The following is an 11238-nucleotide window of genomic DNA, read 5'->3' as shown; positions in this document are numbered from 1 at the left end:
GAAGAGAGAGAGAGGAAAGAGAGAGAGAGAGAGAGAGAGAGAGAGAGAGAGAGAGAGAGAGAGGCATATATAGAGAGAGACAGATATATATAGGGAAAAAGAGATAGAGAGAGAGAGGGTATATATAAGTATATATATATAGAGAGAAAGATATATATATATATATATATATAGAGAGAGAAAAAAGAGAGAGAGAGAGAGGATATATAGAGAAAGAGAAAGAGAGAGAATATATATATAGAGAGAGAGGAGAGAGAGAGAGAAAGAAATATATATATATAGAGAGAGAGAGAGAGAGAGAGAGAGAGGAAATAAGAGAGAGAGAGAGAGAGAGAGAGAGAGCGCAGAGCATATATATATATAGAGGAGGGGAGGAAGAGGGAGGGGTGGAAGGGAATGGAGGAGAGGAAAGATGGAGGGAAAGGAGAAGGAGAGATGGAGAAAGAAAGGGGGGTGGAAAAAATGGAAATAGGATGGAGGCCAGAATGAAGGGGAAGGAAGGCAGGTTATAAGTATAATAAGGAAGAGAGGGCAGGAGAAGGAGGAATGGAGGCTGGACACAGCCGATGGAAAAAGCCAGTACAAAGCAAAAGGGCAACAGCTCACAACTGGTGAAATAAGTCACAATACAAAAAAAACAATACTAATCTCTACTCCATCTGTAGCGGGGCAGAAAGAGGACAGGGAAACTTTTATATTATATTATTTTAAAGGAATGTTTTGTTGTTATTTGGGAAATTAGGAAGAAAAAAATATAAAAGGAATTTGTTATTTGGGAAATGCAGTAGCCTCCTACTGGGGGATTATAAACAATGCCAGATTTTGTTGGAAGCTTCATTAGTAAAGAAATAAAAGTTATTGTTAGATTATTTGAGTTTATCACATATGACACCGTAAAAGGAGTCAGCGTGAGAAGTATGTGAGTGTGTATGAGCTCTTACCTTTCATGGCCTCAGCGGTCTGGATGAGCTCTGTGACAGCTCCTGCCACACGTTTGGAGCGAGCCGCCAGATGTTGCTTCTGATCTGCAGTGGGCTTCTGCAGGACCTACACACACACACACACACACACACACACACACACACACACACACACACACACACACACACACACACACACACATTAAGAACAGACTATTCGGTCGCCTGGGTGGCTCACCCGGTATACCCGCCCATGTACAGAGGCTTGGTCCTCGCCGCGGCGGCCGCGGGTTCGGTTATGACCTGCAGCCCTGTGCTGCAGGTCATTCCCCCACTCTCTCCCCTTTCATGTCCAAGCGGTCCTATCTAATAAAGGCCCTAAAAATGCCACAAAAAATCTTTAAAAAAAAAAGAACAGACTATTCTGTTTAAAAAAGGGGGGGCCACACCTAAACTAAATTATATTGTATTTTTATTAACGCCAACCTTACAAAATCTGTGTGGCCAAGCATCATTGCATCAAACCACAAAAAATGTCCCACAATTTCTGAATATATCAAATATGTCAGATTAGCATCAGATAAATGCATATTAAGATTCATGAGCGAAATCTACAATGTTTTCAGTTTAGGGAACTGTGCACTCCTAAAATGATGACATCTTGGGTTTGAATATTTCACTGTGAGCATCTTATAGTTTCAAAGACGTGTTGGAAAAATCAGATACAAAATAAACAATTGATCCGATAACTTCCATACAATGTATACTGTCAAATCTTTTCTATATTGGAAAATAAGGGAGAGAAAAATGAAAGGGGGGGGGAGATAAGATGCATTTCAGCATTAAGTGAGTATACTGTCTTACTAGTAAATGCTAATAAAAGAATGTATCTCTCTCTGAAGATACTTACTGACACACTGTTCAACCTACCAATAGAACTTGTTCCAGTAGATCGATGTATCCAGTTGTACACTCTGATCCGAACATCAGCGCTCTGTTCTTCACCTCCTCACTAACTTCTGGATGATAGGCCGCTTGCTGAAAGAAACATATATTCTCTAGATTCAACAGGAATGATAAACTTGCCTTTAATGAGTAAATATATATAAAAAGTATATAATAAGACATGTATGAATTCTTCTATAAGGGGAAAAAAGAACCTTGCAGGTGGTGAGCATGTCTGAAATAGCCTTGCGACTGAGGTTGGCTGTATGGATGATGTCCTCTTGCCGGGCTGAGTTCCCCGCAGCCACTGCTTTAGCAGTTGCCATGGTGATGCCCTTAGTCATGCGAATGAACTCCTCGGGCGTGGTCGTCTTGTTGGGAGCATCCCTGGATTGAAACACCTGGGAATGACAAAGTGGGTGGGTGTCATCTGACAGGTAGTGCACAAAATTGATTGGGAGATTGGTAAAAAAATAAATAAAAACGGATCTCCAGTACAACAAAACTTATTAGAGTTTGCAGAGTCAGCCCCTTGACTTATTCATGATTAGTTTAATTTAAAAGGACATATTATTCTTAAATCATCAAAGACATCATTCAGCATCAATCAGTCATAATATTGGTCATATGGGTGATACCGTTGTAGGGCTGGGTAAAATATAGATATTATATCGACATCGATATATGAGGCCAGATTGTCTTAAATTTTGGATATCGTGATAACGTGATATGAGACTGATATGAGATTCCTGGTTTTAAAGGCTGCATTACAGTACAGTGCCTTGCGAAAGTATTCGGCCCCCTTGAACGTTTCGACCTTTTGCCACATTTCAGGCCTCAAACATAAAGATATAAAACTGTAATTTTTTGTGAAGAATCAACAACAAGTGGGTCCCAATTATGAAGTGGAACGAAATTCATTGGCTATTTCAAACTTTTTTAACAAATAAAAAACTGAAAAAGTGGGCGTGCAAAATTATTCAGCCCCTTTACTTTCAGTGCAGCAAACTCTCTCCAGAAGTTCAGTGAGGATCTCTGAATGATCCAATGTTGACCTAAATGACTAATGATGATAAATAGAATCCAGCTGTGTGTAATCAAGTCTCCGTATAAATGCACCTGCTCTGTGATAGTCTCAGAGGTCCGTAAAGCAGCGTAGAGACATCATGAAGAACAAGGAACACACCAGGCAGGTCCGAGATACTGTTGTGGAGAAGTTTAAAGCCGGATTTGGATACAAAAATATTTCCCAAGCTTTAAACATCCCAAGGAGCACTGTGCAAGCGATAATATTGAAATGGAAGGAGTATCAGACCACTACAAATCTACGAAGACCCGGCCGTCCCTCTAAACTTTCGAGCTCATACAATGAGAAGACTGATCAGAGATGCAGCCAAGAGGCCCATGATCACTCTGGATGAACTGCAGAGATCTACAGCTGAGGTGGGAGACTCTGTCCATAGGACAACAATCAGTCGGATACTGCACAAATCTGGCCTTCATGGAAGAGTGGCAAGAAGAAAGCCATTTCTTAAAGATATCCATAAAAAGGTGTTGTTTAAAGTTTGCGACAAAGCCACCTGGGAGACACACCAAACATGTGGGAAGAAGGTGCTGTGGTCAGATGAAACCAAAATCAAACTTTTTGGCAACAATGCAAAACGTTATGTTTGGCGTAAAAGCCACACAGCTCATCACCTCTGAACACACCATCCCCACTGTCAAACATGGTGGTGGCAGCATCATGGTTTGGGCTTGCTTTTCTTCAGCAGGGACAGGGAAGATGGTTAAAATTGATGGGAAGATGGATGGAGCCAAATACAGGACCATTCTGGAAGAAAACCTGATGGAGTCTGCAAAAGACCTGAGACTGGGACGGAGATTTGTCTTCCAACAAGACAATGATCCAAAACATAAAGCAAAATCTACAATGGAATGGTTCACAAATAAACATATCCAGGTGTTAGAATGGCCAAGTCAAAGTCCAGACCTGAATCCAATCGAGAATCTGTGGAAAGAACTGAAAACTGCTGTTCACAAACGCTCTCCATCCAACCTCACTGAGCTCGAGCTGTTTTGCAAGGAGGAATGGGCAAAAATGTCAGTCTCTCGATGTGCAAAACTGATAGAGACATACCCCAAGCGACTTACAGCTGTAATCGCAGCAAAAGGTGGCGCTACAAAGTATTAACTTAAGGGGGCTGAATAATTTTGCACCCAATATTTCAGTTTTTTATTTGTTTAAAAGGTTTGAAATATCCAATAAATTTCGTTCCACTTCATGATTGTGTCCCACTTGTTGTTGATTCTTCACAAAAAATTACAGTTTTATATCTTTATGTTTGAGGCCTGAAATGTGGCAAAAGGTCGAAAAGTTCAAGGGGGCCGAATACTTTCGCAAGGCACTGTATGTAAGTGATGTAATTTTCTGAACTTACCAGGCTTACTAGCTGTTTTATCATTTGCCTTTACCCACTTAGTCATTGTATCTACATTATTGGTGATTATTTATCAAAACACTCATCACTGTGTAAATATTTTGTGAAAGCACCAGTAGTCAACCATACAATATCGACATCGATGTATTTGGTCAAAAATATCATGATATTTGATTTTTTTTTCATTTTCGGGGTGCCAGTAGCTCAGTCCGTAGGGAGTTGGGTTGGGAACAAGAGGGTTACTGGTTCAAGTCCCCGTACGGAGTGTGGACTGATAGCAGGAGAGGTGCCAGTTCACCTCCTGGGTACTGCCAAGGTACTTTGAGCAAGGCACCAAACCCCACCAACTGCTCAGGGGGGCCTGTCCAGCAGCCGGAGCCCCCTCACTCTGACATCTCTCCATTTGTGCATGTATAGGACCTGAGCATGTGTGTGTATTCCAGGCCTGTAGTAGGTGTAGTGTGTTCTAATAACAGAGTGAAAAAAATTGTAATTTCCCCACTGGGGTTCATTAAAAAGTAAAAATAAATATCACCCAGCTCTATACTGTTGTCCAATATCCTTCCTTTCACATGCCCTACACCCGTCCTCACCGCCAATTCCTGTTTGATACACTCGATGGTGGCCTCCAGTGCTCTGGTGCCCCGAGTGGCCTCGTCCTCTACAGCCTTGACCGTCTTCAGCAGGGAAGTCACGTTGGTAACCATCACCTACAAATATCACACACAGACAAAAGAACACAAAAAGTGAAAACTGATTAAATCGTTCATTCACATCAACATTTCACAGCAATGAGGATGGAGCACTAGAGCAGGTTTATGTATCATGATGACCAATGCAAGCAAATTATGTACATTAGAGTAGATGACCCGGAAAGAATAGTTCAATCCATTTTGATTCAATGAGGAAAAATATTATTAGTTTATATCTGTGATATTGAGGAGAGAGAAAGAATATGACAAATACAAACAAAGACAGAGGCAAAAACCACTTATACCTACATATCGCCACATCCAGTGATGGTTTACATTGCAACAATAGGACAGCTAACACTTTACATATCTCACAGTGGCTCCACCTAGAATGTCTTACATTGCAAGCATATTTAGCAAACTTTTTTGTATGTATGTATGTGTTTTCTTCAATTGGTCAAGCATTGCACAGGACTACGAGGGTGTACTACATCAAACACACAGTTAGGGGGCGCACAGCACCCATGCAGGAAACCTCATTGCTCTCAAGACTTGAAGCTAAACTCTTACAAATGGTTTACAAGATTTTTTTTCACCTCAGGTCCTTCAAATTGCCTGCGAGGCATGTTGTTAAAGACTCCATGACACACTGAGCTGTGAAAACAGAGTTTTCTTCCCTCCAAACTTCACAGCTTGAGGTGATAATGAGCAACCAGCAGTGTCAGCGGTGGATTACGTGGCTTTGAAAATTTACACTGCATATGTGTTGAATCCAAGGATTCAGATGATTTATCCTTGACACAAATATCCCAGTTTCCTGCTATCCAAATTTGCAATTTCCTGGCCATTTGTATTGCTGAGACACAGTCTTTAGTTTAACTCATGTGAACAGGTTTCATAATAAGAGGACGGGTGCTGTAGCTGATTAATGGCCCTGTCTGAGCAAGAGGGGGATGCCTGCTATGCATACATACAGAATGTGAGATTCTGTAATAGACCTTTTTTCATATCAGGTGCAAGGGAAAATAAGACCATTATACTCACTGGAGAAAACAGAGAAAATAAGCGCAATTAAAAAACCATTTAGCACAACTGATTTGATTATGCTAATTTAATATTTCAAGACACAGACACCATGTTTAACTGTATATATAACCTCTGGAGGCCTTCAAGTCAAATGCCATAGTTTTAGGACCTGCAGACTCCCTGATCCCCTCACCTTGGCAGCGCTCTTCAGCTGGTACATAGACGGATCGTCTGCTGCCTTGCCAGCGGCACACTTGGTGGCACTAATGAGCTCAGCCAGCGCCTTGGCCACATCTTTGATAGCATTTATCAGAACCACCTAGAGAAATGACACACAGATAGACACCAATTTGTTACAACTCAGCCTGGGAAAGAGACAAAACAAAAGGTTATTGCCATTCATGGTTCATTCTTCCATATCTCGGATAACACAGTGAATAAAGGACAAACCGAAAGCTGAGGGAAGACAAACAAGACTGGCTAACCTGTGTCTCGGGGTCATCAGATCCAATACTGGCAGCTCCCAGTTTGACCACATCTGTGAGCTGGGTAATGGTTTTGGCAGAAGACTGGGCAGCCTGAGCCAACCTGTCCTGACCGGAAGCCGCACCGGACACCAGCATCTTTGTGTCCTCCACCAGAGCTTTGGCAGTCTTCAAAATGTTTTCCCTGAGAGAGAAGATGTTGGAGGCAGAAAAAGAAGGAAGACAAAAGTGTTGGATATCCTTTCAATGACTGAAGCCCTGATCTAGGCATCTTACTACAGCAGAAATAATGATGTAAATGTGTGTAAATCACAGTCATCATATCAAAGACATTGAGGATAGGTAGGATCATGTCACGAGTCAAGTCTGTTATTACTCTAAAATTGACAAGAGAAACTGCAGGAAGCTGCTGCAAAGTTTCTTCTTGATTCTTAAGCGAGCTGCGTGACATCATTTTAAGTTATTCCATTCTCTTTCATCCTGCCCCAGCAGGGCTTCTCTTCATTTCTGCTTTCATGATTCTTAAGTGGGGTACAGTACAATTTCACAAACAATTATCTGTAAGGATCTAGATTAATAATTTCTGGTCATAGCGGCATGTAATGTGCCAAGTCTTGCCTTGGATCATTAGATATATATCTCTTTGAACTATATTCACTTAAAAATAATTAGGCCAACAAAGTTTATCACAAGTCAGTCAGATTATGGACACTTTTACTAAACATTTGCACAACAATGTGGGATTTCATAGAAAATAACCAGAATTATTTCATACTTTTTATTTTTTTTATTTTTTTTAAATAGCACCTCTGGAATCCTGCCTCCAAGTGGAGTCTTTTGTCTAAGAACAAGAGGAGTAAAGATGTGACACTTCCTCTATCTTTTAAACCCTGAGGGTTATTTGTAGTTTCTAACTCCGGAGACTTCCTGCACCCTGTTCACCAGCTAATATGTCATTCTGTCAGTTTCAGATGAAAGATAACCCAGAGGGCAATTCCTAGACTCCAGTCATGTCTTGTAGACTTAGTGATTGTCTCGCACAGTTGTATTTGCATGCAGACACAATCTGTCACATTTCCAGCTCTAACCTGTGGTCAGCGAAGGACTCGTCATTCTCTGCATTGAGTGTGCCGGCGGAGGCAAACATGATGGTGGTGTCCAGATCGGCGATAATGCCAGACACTGCGCTGGCTGCTGTGATGCAGGCCTGAGTGCCCTTGTTGCCTGCCTGGAGGGCCGAGAGCACCAAGGACACCTGAGGACACACAGACATCACATCCTATGATCATACAGGACCTAAGGCAGGAAGTGCATGTTATATACCCTAACTGTTTGAAAAGCAGCTGGATTAGTTTATTTTACCTATTTTGTATGCAACCAATTTATTATTATTTTTTTTAATTCGTTTCTTACTGTAAAGTAGCATTACTACATTTTGGTCAGTTGGAGTGGACTTGAACACACCTTTACTGGTCAAAACAGAGCAGAAAAAACAACAACACACTGCTATGGATTCTGACAAACACTTCCCTTTTGCATTGTTTGTGAAATGCATCTCCTTGGAACGTGACAAATAATGCATTCAACTGAGAACCCCAAAACACTAGTCGCAAGAGGATTCAAATTTTTGCTGTGATAGCAAAACACCATGTCGGCGCAGAGCAATGCACAACATCACTCACTCAGTGAAATGAGTATGTGTCAAACTGGTTTCGACTCCATTTCCTTTCCTCCCAGATGCCGGAGTGGCAGGAGAAAATGATTAACTGATGTTTTCCGGACTCTTGCTACTAAACAAAATGACTTGACACTTGAAGTTTGGTTAGGAGATCAAAACCGAGCAAGCATGACATGTTACATAGACAACCTTGTTCTCTTCTTGTCATGAAGAGGTTAAGCAAAATCAATTTTAAAAAGTCATAATTTACAATCTATACAGCAAAATTGTGGGGATTCCCCAATGCTAAAATCTCTGAAAGAATTTGTTTGCATTCACAGGCTACATCGGTGCGATGTTGCTGGACTGCTTGAATATGATTGGTGCAATACTTAAGCATGAATTATTTACAGTCTGCAGAGTAATGCATTTTGCCAAGGACAATGAAACAAACAGCCAGTCTTTGAAGCTAAAGCATGCCATAGCAAATGGTTTCGTCCAAAATGTATTAATTCAGGAGGCATGTGATAAAATGAATTATAGCACTAACCCTCTTAAATTGTTGATTCCACGACAGCAGAATCACTTGGTGTAAACTACACAGCTAGAAAATAATGCTTTACTATTCCAGTAAAGAACAACATTGTACAGAGTTAGTTTGGAGTGGTTCATACGAGACCGAGCAGGAAAACCTCCAGCCCTGAGGGATTTTGTTTTAGTATACTTTAGAAAGGATAGACAAGTAATATATTTGGTTAATGTAAGCAGCAACTTAGATAATCAATATAGGATATAAATAATTAATCAGACAATAATTGACAGAACAATATACTGTATTTCTTAGAAATAAAAGATAACAAAATTCGAACCCAGATTAATGATAAGAGAATACTGTACCTTCTCTGTGACTGCACGGGCACATTCAATGAGCTCTCGTTTGGTGAAGCCATCAGAGGGAGTGATCTGCAGAGCTCCAGCCTTCTGGACCAGGAAGATGCAGCCATGTCCGAGCTCCTGCACTCGGGTCTTAATCTGGAAACCGATCTGGAAAAAAGAGAACACGGTACAGTACAAATTTAATGAGCTATTATCCTTGTGCAGAAAAAGGGACTCCAGTTTGTGAGAGACAATTTAGATCACAATTAAATCGGTACTGTAAATGGTTAAAGAGAAAATGTGTCTCAGCTCCATCATGACATTTCTCCTGTGTGCTAATTGTTCAAATCCCATTTTTTTTATACACATGCAGCTATATGTTTCAATGATGTAGCCGAGCCCAGTCATTGGGTGACACTCAGGCCATCCTCACCTCTTCTGGCTCAGCTGTGTAAGCAGCCAGTCGTCCCTGAACGGCCAGCTGGCTGTAGTCCACAGTGACCTGAGAGGCCAGGCCTCCCAGCTCGTCTGGACATGTCACTGATTTGGTCATCTGGGTGATAAACACACACCGACTGTCAGCCCAAACTAAAACACAAACATTTACTCCAATGCCCCTCTGGGCTCCTTGTTAATAAACTATACACAAAGGGGCTGCCTGTACAATAATAATGTGCTTTATTATAAAGCGCTAAACGTGTTATATGACACAAAGCAGGTGGTAATGAAAATACTGAGGCTGGTTTTATTTTGATACTGAAAACATTTCATATTAAAGTTTTTTTTTTTTCCATCTAATCAACGAAAATGTATTCCAGAGTCACGGTTATATTTTCAAAACAGTTGAACAATGTAAGCAATTATTTTGAAGACTTACCATTTCCTGAGCAGTGACAGCAATAGCCTTAGAGTGTTTCACCATACTGGTCTGGTAATCTACAAATGAGCCCTCAGGTTGAGGCGGTGTACCTTCATCCAGCTAAGGACACACAGACACACACACAGACACACACACACACACACACAGACACACAGTACTGCAATTTAAATTTTAGGCGTGATTGGTTTGTCCTTCACAAAAGGTACAAACATCTTCAAACATGAAGACAATCAATCAATCAGCTCTTAAATTGCTGTGGGTTGTTCACCCTAATCTACCCTTTAATTATAATAATTCTGGCAGGTGCGCAGGCATCAGTTCATCTGCAAACCAACATTAATACAATTGGACATTCAAATAAACACTCTGAATGAATGATAAACACTCATTGATTGAGTTATCAACCAAATCCACTCTGTAATTACAGCTTTAAAATAGCATCAGCCACAAAAACGTATGATCACCAGCTTGCAGTGCATACATTATGTTTCTAGCATTTCTGCTAAATTAGACAGCGCTCAGCATCACAGCGAAGCTGAGGAGACGATACAGATGACACCATGCGGGGAAAGCATGCTGGTGTCGAAATTAATCCACAATATCCCAAGTACATGATGTATGCTTAATGTCCTGAGTGAGATAGCACCTTAGAATCTGAGGTTAAATCACCTCTGCAGAGTGGCCATTATGTTGATGGTTTATCTAATAGGATTATCTTCTTTTAATCAACATGTGACATGCACACGTTGAGTGACACGCAGACAAAACACACCCTCATCATGCCGATCCAAAAGTGACCACTTTCATTAATTATTCATGACGTGCCACACAAGGTGATGCTGTTCCCTCTGGTGACCCCCACACCTGAGCCACTTTTTCTACTCCTGCGATAAGTCTCACTCAGAGAGACGAGAAGGGATGTAATTAGCTGATGCTATTCTGTCTGTACTGGAGATAAAATGTTGTTTTCTTGCTTCACAATTTACGTGTTTGCCAATAGTTTTTGACTGTTAATTGGAAAGATGGTCTAAAGGCCTAAGACTGAGTCAATTTCCCTCTGCTTAAATGGTGTCATTTGTATCAATATGCTAATCAGTGACTTGTTATGGTGCCTAGGAGACACTGTAATCAAGGAACACAGGAACAGGAAATCATGAGTAAAAAAAATAAAAACTAAATTAGAAAATGTTGGTTGCTTTCCTGCCAGTTCTGTGTACTCTATATTTTATGTAGTCACTAACTTTTTAACCAATATATTTGCCTTGTTTTCTCAACAGTATTTTGGCTCTTTCAATTGTGGCCCTTGCCAAAACAAGATA

The 11238-nt window shown here is 40.8% G+C and overlaps 1 protein-coding gene across 1 annotated transcript in view; it reads right to left on the bottom strand.

Annotated features, from left to right (window-relative positions):
* Positions 1–785: 785 nt before the first annotated feature.
* Positions 786–11238, bottom strand: part of LOC120555771 (talin-2) — a 97713-nt gene continuing 87260 nt past the window's right edge. Inside the window, exons 44-53 of the mRNA XM_039794822.1 lie at positions 9917–10018; positions 9473–9592; positions 9061–9207; positions 7595–7761; positions 6507–6690; positions 6215–6340; positions 4897–5013; positions 2081–2266; positions 1851–1958; positions 786–1047 (exon numbers count right to left, since the gene is read on the bottom strand). Coding sequence (XP_039650756.1) covers positions 904–1047; positions 1851–1958; positions 2081–2266; positions 4897–5013; positions 6215–6340; positions 6507–6690; positions 7595–7761; positions 9061–9207; positions 9473–9592; positions 9917–10018 — 1401 coding nt within the window. The 3' untranslated portion in view covers positions 786–903. The remainder of the gene's footprint in view (positions 1048–1850; positions 1959–2080; positions 2267–4896; positions 5014–6214; positions 6341–6506; positions 6691–7594; positions 7762–9060; positions 9208–9472; positions 9593–9916; positions 10019–11238) is intronic.

The sequence above is a fragment of the Perca fluviatilis genome, chromosome 3 (genome assembly GCF_010015445.1).
Source record: "Perca fluviatilis chromosome 3, GENO_Pfluv_1.0, whole genome shotgun sequence".
Taxonomy (NCBI): Eukaryota; Metazoa; Chordata; class Actinopteri; order Perciformes; family Percidae; genus Perca; species Perca fluviatilis.
Note: the sequence above shows the minus strand (reverse complement) of the source record. Positions and strands in the feature narration are given on the sequence as shown.